The sequence below is a fragment of the Pan troglodytes genome, chromosome 2, assembly GCF_028858775.2.
Source record: "Pan troglodytes isolate AG18354 chromosome 2, NHGRI_mPanTro3-v2.0_pri, whole genome shotgun sequence".
NCBI lineage: Eukaryota > Metazoa > Chordata > Mammalia > Primates > Hominidae > Pan > Pan troglodytes.
The window spans coordinates 112,173,922-112,190,375 of record NC_086015.1 but is presented as its reverse complement, the minus strand read 5'-3'; the positions used below and the strand labels follow the sequence as shown (position 1 = coordinate 112,190,375).

At 36.9% G+C, this 16,454-nt stretch overlaps 1 protein-coding gene across 1 annotated transcript in view; it reads right to left on the bottom strand.

Moving 5' to 3' along the window:
• TRAT1 (T cell receptor associated transmembrane adaptor 1) overlaps positions 1-16,454 on the bottom strand; it is a 31,524-nt gene that overhangs the window by 2,098 nt on the left and 12,972 nt on the right. Inside the window, exons 3-5 of the mRNA XM_001152059.4 lie at positions 13,197-13,230; positions 5,057-5,118; positions 2,933-3,021 (exon numbers count right to left, since the gene is read on the bottom strand). Of these exons, the coding sequence (XP_001152059.1) occupies positions 2,933-3,021; positions 5,057-5,118; positions 13,197-13,230 (185 nt within the window). The remainder of the gene's footprint in view (positions 1-2,932; positions 3,022-5,056; positions 5,119-13,196; positions 13,231-16,454) is intronic.

The following is a 16,454-nucleotide window of genomic DNA, read 5'->3' as shown; positions in this document are numbered from 1 at the left end:
GTTGGCCAGGCTGGTCTTGAACACTTGATCTCAGGTGATCTGCCCGCCTTGGCCTCCCAAAGTGCTGGGATTATAGGCGTGAGCCACCACACCTGGCTGTGTGGTTTTTTTTTTTGTTGTTGTTGTTGTTGTGTCTAGCTTTTTATTCTTAAAATCCTCATTTCTGGAAAAATTGTAATAGCTGCCTAACTGGATCCATGCTCTAGTTTCTTCCCACTACCATATACTGTTGTCAAGTTATTTCTAATTTAATCTCAACCTGTTTTCTTCATTTATAACTGAAGGCATTCCAAATAATGCATGTGTGGTCAACACTTGGTCAACTTTATCAAGTGCTGCAGAGTTAAAGAATGTGAGTCCTAAGAAAGGACCACAAATTGTATGTTTAATAGTCACTGGAGACTTCCACACTGCAGTGTTAGTTAAGTGCATGGGTGGAAAACACATAGCCAGGGAAATGAATGTGTATCTATCCAAAGAAATCAAAACAATAGAGGAAGAAGCTAAGAATCAGTTTAGAAATTAGAAGGAAAAACAGTTCAAGTAAGGCGTTTTTTTTTTTTTAATATTGGAGGGATTTTCACATATTGGTAGGCAAATATTAATGAGTCATTAAAAAAATGGAAACTTGAGAAAAGTTCAATAATTGAAAGTACAAGATCCTGAAATAATTAGGCGAAAGGGTCAAGATCATGAATAAGAGCTTTGGCTTTGGAAAGGAGACAGGATGCTTCTGACATAGGAGGAAAAGATTGATTAGAGATTTGGATATGAAGAGAAGAGGAGCAAGCTCACACTTGTATTTTTCAAATGTTTTGGGATTTGGGGACTCTTGTGAACTCACTTTATTACTAGGCTTTCTGATTAACTCTTCCTAGTTAATAGAAGACTGAGATACTAAAATTACAATTTCTGAACTGTACACATCATTTTCAAAGGCCAAGGAGCCTATTTACATTTTTTCCAACGAAGAAACACTTTGTCTATCAAGCTTTATGCATAATATCCTAGTTCCTTATGCTTTTGTGGTTGACCAAAGTAACAAAGTAGGTATTGTAGTAGCAAACTAGGTAGTGTTTTTTATGATAATAATCACTGTAGTGAAATAAAATTGAGCAAATACAAAGATATTACCTCTAATTTGTGAAACTAAATTTATGAGAATAGTATAATAGAAAAGACTAATTTTCTTAGAAGTACCTTTAAATACACAATTTATAAAAGAGCAGGCTTTTAAAGACATTTTAAGGCTTTGCATAATTTTCACTTGAGTGAAAGCCAGATGCAGGTCAAATAAAGCTACCCTGTACAAATCATGTGTATTAAATAGTAACTTCTATTCAGAATTCTCAGTACTTTTACAACTAAAGTGCTGTGAATCTCTACACTTCAGATAATGTATTTTAACCTTCTTTGAGAGGTTTTCTTTTTATTATCATGGATTTAGCAAATCATATTATATCATGCAGGTTTTCCATATGTTTATCTAAAATATATTTTATAATTAACTAAACATTATATGGCAGATTTGGTGAGTATATTTTTCCCAAATCCTATTACATCTTGGTTTCTTAGTTAAAAAATATTCAGCTGGGCACGATGGCTCACGCCTGTAATTCCAGCACTTTGGGAGGCCGAGGTGGGTGGATCACTGCGGTCGGGAGTTTGCGACCAGCCTAACCAACATGGTGAAACCCCGTCTCTACTAAAAATACAAAAATTAGCTGGGCATGGTGGCAGGCACCTGTAATCCCAGCTACTTGGGAGGCTGAGGTAGGAGAATCGCTTGAACCCGGGAGGCAGAGGTTGCAGTGAGTGGAGATTGTGCCATTGCACTCCAGCCTGGGCGACAAAGAGCAAAACTCTGTCTCAAAAAAAAAAGTTTAAAAGTTTGATTTCTTAGGGGATTTATCTAAAGAAAAAGTAAAATTCTACCTCACTGGGAAATTTTCAAGATGTGAGCCATTTTAGGAAAGAGAATGTTCTGTAAGATAGGACTAAGTTTGGATTCTGTCTACTTACTTAGTACCTAAGTGTTCTAGGGCAAGTTTTCATCCTTTGTGAGCATTTGTAAAATGGGAATGATAGTGCTGCCTCCCTCATAGGAATCTAAGGAGATAATGCACATAAAGCACATAGTACAAGACCAACACGTAACAATTGCTTAGGAAATGCTGGCTCTATTACCATTTCTAGGCAGTAACAAGACAGGATCTGAGAGGAGAAGAAAAACTATTTTAATTGAAATGTATAGCATTTCAGGAGCATGTAGGCTAAAAATTTCTAATGGCTTTTAATAAAGTTAGAACTAAAACTGAAGAGGTTGAACAGATTGTGGTAGGAAAAAGAGAAACTATCCATTTCTTCCTGTATTTTTATGTTTCTCCTTAGGTTTTTGTCCTGCTTACCTCCACATAAACTGTGTGTATATTTTGCAATCTCTTGCCATAAGACCACAGCCACAGGACTTGTATTAAAATTGAAAGTCATCTGCCTTTTAAAGTAGGGATATGATGTTTTGTATCTAGCTAATTTATCTTATAACTAAAGGTCTCCCTCTCCCTACCCCAGCTCTGTATTTTGAATTCTTGACATTTAGGTCTTGCGAGCATTATCCATGTGTCACCTTCTATATTATATTATCTCTGTGATATACACAAAATTTTCAATCAGAAAGAAAAAGCTTAATAGATTACTTAGGAATAATTCCATTATTCCCTTAAAATCTATTGCCTTTGTGATTGTGTACAATTTTGACTCTTTGAATATGGTTTGAGTTCTGTTTACATGACCCTGAGTTAGAGCTCATGTCCCAGAACTTGACATCTGATTGATTGCAAAATTTCTAACAGGCTATTTCAGATGTGTATCATAATGTACTACTCTTATGCTCTTGAAATGTGCAAATGTGGAAACAGAAAACAAAACTCACCTGTGCAGATGGGGTGGCTTCCTGCATCTTATTTACAGATTTCTCTGGTCGGGCTTTCATTTGTTCATAGCAATTTTCATCCATTGGTTCTTGGGAATTAAAAAGATTGTGATTCACAATAGAAAATTTAAAAATACTAGTATGATTAAAAATACATGATCCAAACAACATTTGGCTGTAAATATAAACTGCCCAAGAATTACTTAACTAGTCTTTTTGGTGGAGATAGAAAGAGGTAAGGAAGCCCAAACTGTTACCTGCAGATCAGGCGGTGAAGTCTCTTGAGCTAAAGGTTAGTAAGATAAAAATAAATCCTTGGAATAAGAACTAGATCATATGAATTTTCTTGTACCACTGCAGGACATGACAGTCTTAAGCTACCATTTGGATGTTATAGAGATCTCACAAGTTAAGGGATTGCCAGTATTCTTTATTTAAGATAGACTGCAAATGGTGCATGGTGCCACAAAGCACAGTGCACATACATCAGTGATTACAATTTTGAAATTTGTTCTTTGAGTAAGGAGTTTTGCTCAGGGACATTTTAAGTCCCACATCTTAATTTTGAAAAAGAGGGTTTATATTATGACTTTTGTCCCATCAATCAGTGATGGACATCTCAGCCAGACTGCCTAAGGGTCTGGGGCTGCACAATGCTGGTCCTTAGTATTTGGGGCTTTTGTACAGTGTCCAGCAGCCAGCAGATCTGTACTCATTTCATCCTATGGGGACATGCCTTTTGAATCATCCATACCTTTCTTCCCCCAGATATGTCCATTTAAAAGGAAGAAGAAAGTGAAGTAGTGACTCATAGGATGGCCAGTAACCTGACAGAAGTGTGGATTGTACCAGTTTGACCCTCAGAGAGAGAAAGATATATTTACTATAAGAAAAGCGACTTAATAATCATTGAGCTCTTTCTGAAAAGCAACACAGAGAAAGGGTATGTAGAGTGGTGTTTCTCAAATCATGGTCCATGGAAAATCTGCATCAGAATCACCTGGGATGTTAAGTAGCAGATCTCTAAGCCTTAGCCTGGACCTGCTAAATCAGAATGTGTGCAAGCGGCACCTGGGCTCACTTAAGTATGGAAGTAGCAGGTATAATGGGTTTGGAGCCATCAGAATACATAAGAATTTGAGTAGTTGAGTATTATAGGTGACTAACATGATTCTCCAAAGTGAAATGGGGACAAATTATTTTGAATAATATATTTCCAAAAAATAATTTTTGATTCCTTAGAGCACTAGAGGACACTCTACAATGAAAGGAAAGATAAAAATAAATTCTTGAATCACGCAAAAGAAAATTCCCACATTTCTAACTTTAAGATGATTCCATACTGTTTTAATATATAGATTTTTAGATAAATTTCCTACATTACTGGATGTCTCTGTGTTCAAAACTTGGAGTTCAACAGCATTTAACCCCCAAGTCTCCTCTGATGTATTGAATGAGTACTTGCAGGGAAAGGGTGGTAGCTTCTATCATCAGAACTCTAGGATCAGACCAAGGTTATCTGTTTGGAGAAATTTAGGGATGTTTCATTTTTAGGTGTCTGGGATGACACAAGTGATAAGGGATGCTGGGAACTGAAGAGCACTTATTACATAAGAACAAAATAAATATATAAACCACTCAGCAACAATTTAGTTCCTCTTTCTCCCACCTGCCATCAATCCAGCCCTACATTCTCTATTTAAAATATGAGAAACCAAAGAAACTGTTCATTGTTCCATGCTATTCACTGTACATTTGCTTTTGTATATTGAGCACAAAGCACTGTTTCTGTGGACCACTTTCTGTCCTAGAAATAGCTTTATTTCATAGAATTCGGTGTGTGTCGAAATTCATGGTAATAGTCTTCCTGTATTCTCATTACTACTAGAGTGAAATGAAGAGAATATAGAAAAACAGGATGTTGATTTAGAGTGGCTATTGTAATACAACTTACAATATGCAGCTTTGGAAATGTAGCCTAATTAATGTACTAAAAGTTCTTGAATTGATGGTTATCACTGAGATAGCTAAGTGTGATTTGATTTTTTTAAAGCGCCACTTAAATTATTTTGTGAAACCAACTGGGACTTACTTATTTATAAATTTAATTTATGGAAAACTTACCTGAAATCATATCATCTAAGTTACCATAAATTGGTGTGTCTTCAATATAATACTCATCAACCCTATAACAAGGAAAAATAATTTACCTTATTAGATTCCACTTTTCACATAATTCATAACTGACTTCTCAGCTAAATTCAATATTAAGTGAACTATTGCCTATTCTTGGTTACCCCCAGCCAACCACAGTAGGTGTGTTCTTGTGCAAGTGAGTGAACACGTGCATGCATGTGTGTATGTGTATCTGTGTTCCGTGTGAATTTAAAAAGTTGGTTTTTGGATCTTCTTACAGGGAATCATGATAGCAAATACTTATTCAATAGTAACTGTATATTAGGTGCTACATCGAGTATATTTCCTATGTTTGTTCATTTAATTCTCTCAATTCCAACATAGGTACTATATCATCCTCCTTATGCAGATAAGAAATCTGAGGCACAGAGAGGTTATATGACTTGCTCAAGATTACGACTAATAAATAGCAGAGTTAGAATTAGAACCCAGGTAATCCATGCTCTTTATTGTACAATGTACTGCCTCTTTACTCACCCAGAATATCAGTCCAAACAGTCTCTTAAAACCATGTTTTCTGAGTATTACAGACTGAGGTTAGCAGATGCAATAAAATGATTGATCACCTATTATGTCCAGATGGTGAGTTAGGTGTTTTACATACATTGTATCAAAAACTCACAAAGAAAATTCTCCAAAAGTAGTAGTATTCTTCCCTGCTTTACAGGGGAGAACCCTGAGATTCAGATAGATTAATTTATTTTCCCTAGGCTGATCTCAACTATCAGCAATAACTACCAGTTGTGAAACCTTTTCTCTATGCAAGTGCTCATTCAACCCTCAGGACAATCATATGAGATGCATATTTTTATCCCTATTGTGCATATAAGGTATTTGCAGCTCATAGAGGTTAATGACATTGTCCACAGATACACAGTCAGTAACTGGCAGTGCTAGGATTGTACAGCAAGTTTAGTTGTAAAGCCCCGTGCTCAGTCCACATCATGAGGAAGTTATTCAGTGGGTGATACAATTCAAAGGCTGTGGGGAAACAGTCTAGAGACTATACAGGGACTACAGTTTTATGTCTCCCCCACCCCCAGGTCAAGAGAACTGACAAGAATACACAGCTATTTGCTCTTGCTAGCTGATTAAAGTTCCTTCCAGCCTCACGTGAGTAATGCTATTAGGATTACAGTATACATCCTACCATTGTCACTAGACTGTCATTCTACCAATGTCATCCTACCATTGATGATGGCCCTAGTGACCAGATTTCACAATGGCAGTCTGGGAACTGAGGAACTTATCAGGTGGTGAGAGTCGCATTTCATAAAATAGTACCGACTGCTTTAACTTTGAGATTACATGTCACTGAGAGCTGGAGGGAATTTCATCAAAAGAAAAAAAAAAGGACTCTTATCTCAAGGCATAACACCTGTATTACTCTCTATGCCACTGAAAAAAGACACAGTATATGTAAATAGTATGTAGGTATTAAAAAAATAACAGTTCAAATGATACCTGTATGAAATGGCTTGAAAAGCCCAGATATGGGCAAACACTTCACTCATCTGATAACAAAGGAACTCATCTGTAACCTTTTTTCCATCCAGTAATTCAATACAGCTTAATATTGGGATATCAAGTAGTCCCTGCTCATGATTTTTCTCCATGCCAATAATATAATAGCAAAAACTGAAGAATTTTTAATAAGACAATCCATCCATTTTCCTAGCCCACATAGATGGCAGATCCAACTTGCAAATGATAAATCATGTCCAAAAAATGAGTATTGTTTTATTCCCTATGAATGAAAATAAGATGTGATTTATAATGCAGTGTCCTGTGTCTACAGGCCCATCTCAAATGATTAATCATCTCAAATAAACTATTATTCAGGAGCAATTGCCTAACAAACAAATTTAAAAATATATTCTTGGCAATGCCAAATAGCTCCAGCCTGTTGTAAATGTGTAATAAACCTCAGGAGCAAATGTTTGGCAGTATTTTATGTGGATGATTAATTACTTTTAAAAATAAATTAATAATTGAACTCATATCTGAGAGGCTAGTGTACCTCTGAGTTTTCAGCCAGACCAGACTCTCCATTGTTCTGAACATGCCTGAAATAATTCTCTAACCAGTAAGTACATTTACTGACACTCCAAAATTAAGAAAAATATATTAATTATATCTATTACTATGGTGCTTTGTGCTTTCATATATATATACACGTATTTCTTTCTTTTTTTTTTTTTTTTTTGAGACAGAGTCTCTCTCTGTCACCCAGGCTGGAGTGCAGTGGAGCAATCTCGGCTCACTGCAAGCTCCGCCTCCCAGATTCACGTCATTCTGCTGCCTCAGCCTCCCGAGTAGCTGGGACTACAGGCGCCCGCCACCACACCCAGCTAATTTTTTGTATTTTTAGTAGAGACGGGGTTTCACCGTGTTAGCCAGGATAGTCTCGATTTTCTGACCTCATTATCTGCCCACCTCGGCCTCCCAAAGTGCTGGGATTATAGGCGTGAGCCACTGTGCCTGGCCACATTTATATTTTTTCTAGTTCCTATTTTTTACATTTATATTTATATCTATTATTTATTAGGTCTTTTATTTAAAAAATTCCTCAAGTAGTTTGTGATCAAAGTCCATTTAAATAACTAAATTCAAATTAAAAAATAATCTGGCGTGAACCCAGGAGGCAGAGAAGGCAGTGAGCCGGAATTGCACCACTGCACTCCAACCTGGGAGTCAGAGCGAGACTCCGTCTCAAAAAAAAAAAAAAAAAAAAAAAAAATCACTACTTCTACCTGATCACCTTGGACTTAAATTCTCTAAGTTTAGATTGTCTTACTTAAAAAATGAGATTAAACTAGTTGATTTCTATTGTTCTTTTCAGTTCCCAAGTTCTAGAATACAAGTGCAGGATTCCAACATCCAAATAAAATTGAAAGACTTTTTTACAAAACGAAATAAATCTATTTTAAGGGCCTGAGAAGTTGCCAGAGATGGGAAAGGACAAGCTTTGGGATCTATCAGAAGTTGGTTTTGGTAATTGCCAACCTGATTTGCTTCATAGTTGTTACTCTGAATAGGCAAAGATGTAAGCTTGGGCTCCGTAAGTGTGTAAATGTTTAAAGCCATGAGAGAGGATGACATTATTTATGGAATGAGGCCCTGGGAACTGTGATGTTTAAGATTCAGAAACCAGCAAAGGAGAAGGGGCTGCTGGTAAGAGAAGAAGAAAACCAAAGAGGGAGGTGGCTCAGAGCCCAGAGAATCAAGTGTTTCAAGTAGAGAGTGTCAGGGTGTCAAATGCTGCAGAGGGACTCAGCAAGCTGAAACCGAGATTTGATCATGGTAACCTTGACAAGAGTAGAGTCAGTGTATTAGTGAGGACATATGGAATAGAGTAGGTTCAAGAAAGAAGAGGAAAAGAGGAAGAAAAGCCAGCAAATATGGACAGAATATAGAGGGAACTTTCAAGTTTTCTTGTAAAAGAGAAAAGAGCAATGAAGAGGTAGCTGTAAGGCAATCTAGTTTTGTTGTTGTTGTTTTGTTTATTTTTGTTTTTGTTTTTTTGAGACGGAGTCTTGCTCTGTCACCATGTTGGAGTGCAGTGGTGTGATCTTGGCTCACTGCAACCTCCACCTCCCGGGTTCAAGTGATTCTCCTGCCTCAGCCTCCCAAGTAGCTGGGACTACAGGCGCATGACGCCATGCCCAGCAAATTTTTGTATTTTTAATGGAGACAGAGTTTTACTATGTTGGCCAGGATTATCTCAATCTCTTGACCTGGTGATCTGCCTGCCTCGGCCTCCCAAAGTGCTGAGATTACAGGCGTGAGCCACCACGCCCGGCTGGCAATCTAGTTTTAAGGAGATGGTTGGTTTTTTAAAGGTATAAACAATACAGTCTGTTTATATATTGGTGGGAATGATACAAAGGGGACAGAAAAAGTAACAATGCAGAATCACAAAGGAAAAGTTGACAGAGTGATGCATATATGCTTATTACATTTTCGCTTTCTCTGGCATGGGCTGTGGTATGAGTGTAGATGTCTTGAACTTGGCGCAGGAGGGCACCAAATAGAGAACCCTGATCCAGAGGAAGAATATAAATCCTAGCACTATTTTGTGTGACTGAGGCTGAGAAGTGAATCCAGCAGTGTTGTCTCTGAAGTGATGGTTAATGGATGCTCATAGCCATGATATCTAACACTAAATTCTCATTCTGTTGATTAGTGTTCACGTGCCTCTCTAATATGCTCATTTCTTTGTAAAGTCTGTTAAGCACAATGAGCTCACATTGCCAGTGCTTTAGAGCACTTGAAAAGAAGGGTCTTTCGCCAAAGTTTGGCGGAAAGGATACTGGAAAGAACTGCCAGCATGACAATTTCTAAAATGATGGAGAATCCAAGAGCAGTGACGGAGCTAGAGATGACAAGGGGGCAGCCAAGAATAAGGTTTGGGGAACCCCGAGATTCTCAGAATTGCTTAGGAAAGGGACCAGACTTCTTGCAGTTATACGGGGTTGGGGCTTGGGTTATGATTATTTGTACATTGAAACAAACAGGAGGCTGGAAGACGTAGAGACACTTTGGTTACACATGTGGTACTGGGTCTAGTGAAGGCCCCACCTGCATAGCCACTTGGAAGTCTGAGATGTCAGGGAAGGGGACCCAAGAGTTCTCTTGTCATAAGGATTCTCAACCTTGAGAATGGGTCAAGAGGACAGATGAGACTAGTTATATTTAGGTAGCATAGTTAGCAAAGAAAGGAAATACAGAAGATCCCCACCCTGCAGAGCTCCAGAAATTCAAGAAATCACCGGAAAGTAGAAGAGTAGCTGAGCTGAATTAATGTTTTATGATAAAAGCACCTCCAGTGTCCCCCAGAAGCAGTTCATGAAAATCTGCTGGAAATGCATCCTAAGCTTTTTGAGAGAGACTCTGAAAACTGAGGAGTCATGATAAGCTTAATGTAATTGTAAACCTGAACTGCTTTCTTGAATTAGGGTGTGAACATACTGCAAGTGGGCAGGAATTTTCAGAGGCATTAATTTTTATTCAATAAAACAGCAGCTTTTTAGTCAACTACCCTCTGTAAATAAAGTATTATATTATAAACCTTATTCTTCATATGATAAAACCAAATTTCACCAATGCTCATTTCCCCAAGACTACGAATCCACTAATTGCAAGTCTGTTTAAAATTCAGAATTGCCTGGATCTCAAATCCATGATAGTCTCACAGTATTATCCTCCTAACACAAACCAAAAGGCAAGAATTATGTTTCAAATGAGAAATAAAGTGACCTAAGAATAAATAGCAGAAAGTGTGTATTTGATTTTCTGCTTGATTTAGGTGCTATGGTTTCCTTAAAGTGATCATGTTTCTGACATACTGTTGCAGGAAGGGCAGGGAATGGGGAAACAGAGAAATAAGATGAGAGAAGCAATTCCTTTCCCTTCCAGCATAAGCCAGTATTGAATAGGAGTGGGGAGAGAGTGCAACAGAGAACCCAGTGCGATAGAAGTTTATTTCCTTTCTCTATGGCCACAAACCATGTTGGAACTGAAGAGGCATCAGTAACGCAAGCCCCACCCAAGAAACATAGACCTTATTTTCACTTGTCCTGTTTTAATGTTTAATGGATTCAGATAGTTTTTAGTTCGCTTGCTGGTTTGTTTGTGGAGCTTCCATGCCCCTTTACAAAAGAGATTTTTGTTCCCAAACCACATAAGCAAGAGAAATAGACAAAATATAAGGTATATACATAAACTTGTGAATTAAAATATCAACGCTTTTTTATAGAAAAAAATCTGCATTGTATATTCAAATTTTGCCTAACTGGAGATTTGTTACAATAGACAATAGATTATTTTATAAATCCTTAAGGGAAAGATTCATGCCTTTCCATCTTTGTATCTTTGTTGTTGCAGGACAGTTCTCTGGGTGACTTTGCACCCAACTGGTCCTTCTTTTCTCACTTCTAATTTTTAAGAATAACTGTAGAATGTGCTGGAAATGCAACCTTCAGGGATAAAGAAGAATCAGCTGGAACAGCCTAGGTTTTATTCTAGTCTCTCACAGAAACAGGATATCCTTCAGTGCTTTAGCCCAGCATATCATGTTGCCCCTTAGGGGTAAACCCAAAGGTAGGCTGCTTTCTGGAGTCCTTCAGCTGCAGTGCAGGTGGGGAACAGGAAGATGAGTTTCCATCCACCTTGGACAGCTTTTCTGAGGCTTGGGGAACTATCTCTGAATGAATCTTAGACTTTGGTTGTCCTTTGCTGAGTAAGTAATAAGCTCACTTTATGTAACTCATTGTTTGTGTGTTTTGTCTCACCAGACTCAGGAAAGTAGTAAATGTGCATCCCAAGACACAGTGGGCTGAAGTGCTCAGACTCCTATTCCTGGTGGTTGGCATAGTAATGATCTTTGCTATCCTATATCCTCCCTTGGGATTGGTAAGCAGCAAACTTATTTTGCTATTGTCTAGCACAGTGCCTGTTTGTTGAGTGAATATTTATTGAATGAATAAATGTTATAAAAGCTTTTTTTTTTTTTTACATTTGCCCTACAGCTAAAAGCCTGATTGCTTTGAGGCAGGTATTTTACCAATTTTCCCTCTCATTGCTCCCATCCTAATCCCTAAACCATCAACCTAATTTAGCTAAATAGTCAAATCACAAGACTTTCTATCACATTGCATCTTAATTGCCCTTCAAATTACAAGTATTAAATAGATCATTAAAGAGATTAGCTCTTACTGTGTGATTATATAGGATTTTCATCATTATGTGTTGTAAAAAGAAACCAAAAGAGCAGTAAGCAAATCATTCTTGATATAAACTAATGACTTGAAAAGTATCTAATGTTAAATAATTCAATGTTAAGAGTAGTCATAAAAACAGATTTTGTGTGTGACGGGGTATGCCTGCAGCCCAGATCTTATACTTGCTCAAGAAATTTTCACATGGAAAAAGAATTTTTTTTTTAAAAAGACCTTAAAGAGACCAAAAAGGCTTATGTTCTTATCCTACCCAGTGAGAAAGCTCTGTGTTTTTCAAAGACCTTTCAGTCTACCATTTCAGAAAGGTCTTGAAGAGCCCTCTAGGAAATTCTCTTTATTTAGATTTTTTTTTTTACCCCTAAAACAGAAATCTCCAATACATTGACACATCTGGGTCAGAATATTCTATCCAAAAAAAGTAAAATTTCTTTACTACGATTTATGCCATAAATATTTTTTTAAAAAAATGTATACTATTATACAAATTTCTTTGCAAATAGCTCAATAACTATTAAAGAGAATAAGTGATATCTATAACAGCATATTCTTTCAGAGTATCTGTTCATCACGTTTCCCTATTGATTGACATTAACTCTACAAACAGCATAGCGCTACTGTGTATACACATCTTTTTTTTTTTTTTTTTTCCTTGAGACAGAGTCTCACTCTGTCATCCAGCTGGAGTGCAGTGGTGCCATCTCGGCTCACTGCAACCTCCGCCTCCCCGGTTCAAGTGATTCTCCTGCCTCAGCCTCCTGAGTAGCTGGGACTACAGGCATGTGCCACCACGCCCAGCTAATTTTTTTTTGTTTTGTTTTGTTTTTTTTCTAGAGACAGGGTTTCACCATGTTAGCCAGGATGGCCTCCATCTCCTGACCTCGTGATCTGCCCGCCTCGGCCTCCCAAAGTGCTGGGATTACAGGCATGAACCACCGTGCCTGGCCCGTGTATACATATCTTAAATTGTATTAGGTTGCCAGATTGTTTTCTACTATGGATTTTGAAGTGTAGCACAATTCTGTATCTAAGCTGGATCATAATCTAGGATATCTGCCTCTGAAATTAATGATAATTCTATAGTTATCAGGTTAGAATCTCATTTTATCCTTCAACCAGCTTTCTTGTTGACTCACAGTGTGCAAATAACTAGGACAGATAATAATGTTATAGCTTCTAATCTTTAGATGAGAGCAAAAGTAATTAAAACTCACTTCTCATTTCATTTTAACCTAAGTACAATATCCATGAGCCAAATCTTTAAACAATATAGCATTGTTACTTTTGCTTATTAGTTGGGAATCATGATCCATGACTGAATCACAACATACCTGGTGTGGTCACTGGAGTAGCTGTACATTTTATCTGAAAGATATTCAAAATAGACAAGTTAAAAGAAATGTTGACATACCTTTGTTAAATATTCTAAAGTGTGTTCTGAGGGGAGTTTAGCCTCAATATCAATTAATATATTTGACCAAGGCTCTCAGGGCACCTCTGATTGAAGTAGGGTTAAAGGTCTCCTCTTGGGCCAATCAGACTTGCCTTTTACCAAATTACCAAGAAAGAAAGATTTATATGATTTGAAGAGAAACCAGAGCAACTTTCTTGGTAATTTGGGGTGGAAACAGTGCAGCTTGGAGACGATGTACAGCCTGGATGCATTGCGGTTTTATGCACAGAAACACTAAGCAGAGAGAGCTGGAACCTTCCTTCCTGCCTCCCTTGTGGCTCCAGTCCACTGCAGGGCATGACTGTACTTTCTGCCTTGGGGTTCCATGAAACACCTCTGCATTCTTATAAGTTTTTATCTTTGCCCATGTGGTTTGAATAGGCTTTTCTTTGTTACCAAAAATGAAAAAAACCAATAGGAGACTTTTCTTTTATCAATATCTATCTATCTATCTATCTATCTATCTATCTATCTATCTATCTCTATCTATCTATCTATCTATCTATCTATCTATCTATCTATCTACTTTTAACATTTCTTGGCATGAGTAACAACGTAAAAATGATATTAATAAAGCTGCTCTGATCATGACTTCATTTCATCCACATTGTACAAAGGAGAGGGAAGGAGAAATGAGCGTGCTAGGAAGAAGAGACCTGGAAAAAGTTGGAACACAGGCTCTAAAATTAACCGAAACAGTAGAACAGCTTCTAAGAAAAAAAAAGTTATTTTTGGTCTGCCAGGACAAGACTTACCAGAGATGTGTTGTAGGACAACAAAACCACAGAAAAAAACTATGTGATGAATCTCAGTAAGCAACTCACTGTTAAACCTTGAATGAGGCAGTTCAAAGCCAAATAAAAGTATTTTTACTTCTAGGTCAAATATAAGAATTCAAAAGCTATTTAACAAATGTAGTTTTAAGAATTTTTTTTAATTGAAGGCAATAGATTCTTGATGAATTATTGAAAAAAAGTAAGGGATAATCAGGGTACAGTCTTAACATCAATGTTATAGAAAATTCTGTATTATCCATTCATCAGTAAATTTTCTTTACTGTTGAACTAGATGCACACATACAGCACAATGTTTATTATATTTGAATGGCTTATTTTTCAACCTGGCATTAAATAAAAGCCAAAACCTTGCAAAAAAGTTATTAATGTAAAAATAAAGACCACTATTATCTAACTCTCTGACAATAATCACGAGAAAATAGTGACCAAATGACTATTTTTCAACTTGAACATGTGAAAACACTCTATATTAGTAAGGAACTAGCAATAACATTTTCAAATAATTCAGTAAGTCACCAAACAACTACAAAACTTATTTTAGTTAAATTTATGTGTAACAAAGTTGAGTTATTCTCCAGAGAGGTTATTAACTGTTAAAGACACATTAGTGGAACAATTTATGAAAGTAATCATACTGGAGGATGAAACGGACGTGTCCCATGTCAATGTGTTTGGAAGAATTCTGTGAAGGACTAAATGAGGGAAGATTTTGCGGAGCATATGCACTAAGCTGCTATGGGACCAAAAGTGATGAATGTATTCCATTTGGAATATGTCAGAAACATACTTCTAGTCCAGAGGAAATGTTCTACCATGAACTGCATGTAAAAGATGCAGTTATTTTCAACTACTTTCATATTAGTCTTGTGAATACAAGTGCACACAAATGTTGGGAGAAGCCTAGAGAGGCTAAAACATATTGCATAGTAGCCACAAGTTCAGCAAAATCAAAAAACCTGAGAAATGTAAATAATGTCAAGAAGCATATAAAGAAAAAATAGTTAATATAGACCAGGAAATTGTAAACTGATAAATACGACATGACATAAAGTATATGTTGATTTCCTTCTATGTGAAGAAAATGTTTACACTCAGGCCACTAATTATTTTGCAGATTTGCCTGGAATTAAAGTAGATGCATAAGAATTTAGTCAAATGGTAGCCTGATGTATAATGGAACAAATCCAGGGTTAAGAATCAGAAGATATAGATTTGGTACCAGTTTTGCAATGCATTTGCCCTGTGACAACACGCAAATTGCTTTAAAGCTCTGGTGCTCAATTTATCCATGAAGTAGGGACAATAATGCCTACATCACAGAGTACATGTCAGAGGTAAATGAAATATTTTCTGTAAAAACATTTTTTAATGACAAAGTTTGTTATTAATATTATACATACATTCTAAATACATGTTATATAACAAGCCAGAAATTAATTGCACTCATTTGAGTCAGGAAGTTTCAATGAACGAGTTAGTTGAAAACACACTGGTATTATTAAGACGGTATGATATTTTAAAGTTAAAAGATATATAAGTAATGCTTGATTTGAAATGAAATTACTAAAATCTCACTCTTGACAAAAGGATAGTCACCAGCTGAGCATTAATTTGAAAGAAAAGGAAAAAAATCAGCAAAAAAATTGAAAACAAAAGTGAAGAGTGTCATTGCTTAATAAGAATAAGAAAAAGTAGGTATGGAGTAAAAATAATTGCCCAAACAGGCTAAAGTTTTTAAAACATAATGTGGATTTTTCAGATGGAGGTGCTTGAAGTATGAACGGTGGTGCCTAGAAAGAATACTAGTGTAACACATAAAAACTAACTCTGGCCGGGCGCGGTGGCTCATGCCTGTAATCCCAGCACTTTGGGAGGCCAAGGTGGGCAGATCACGAGGTCGGGAGATCGGGACTATCCTGGCCAAAATGGTGAAACCCCATCTCTACTAAAATACAAAAAATTAGCTGGGCATGGTGGCATGCGCCTGTAGTCCCAGCTACTCGGGAGGCTGAGGCAGGGGAATCGCTTGAATCCAGGAGGCAGAGGTTGTAGTGAGCTGAGATCGTGCCACTGCACTCCAGCCTGGGCGACAGAGCAAGACTTTCTCAAAAATAAATAAATAAATAAATACAAACAAACAACTAACTCTATAGAATGGGAATGTGCTGAATGTATTATCAATAGGGGAATAAAAGAAAAAAAAAGACAAAAACTGTGTGGGAAAAAGGAAATAGAAGCAACTATATAAAGGATACAATATAATAATGTGATGTTTAGATGGAAGGAAAAGGACTAAACCAATTTGGGGGGAAAATAAAGAAAACAAGTAATGGTTAAAA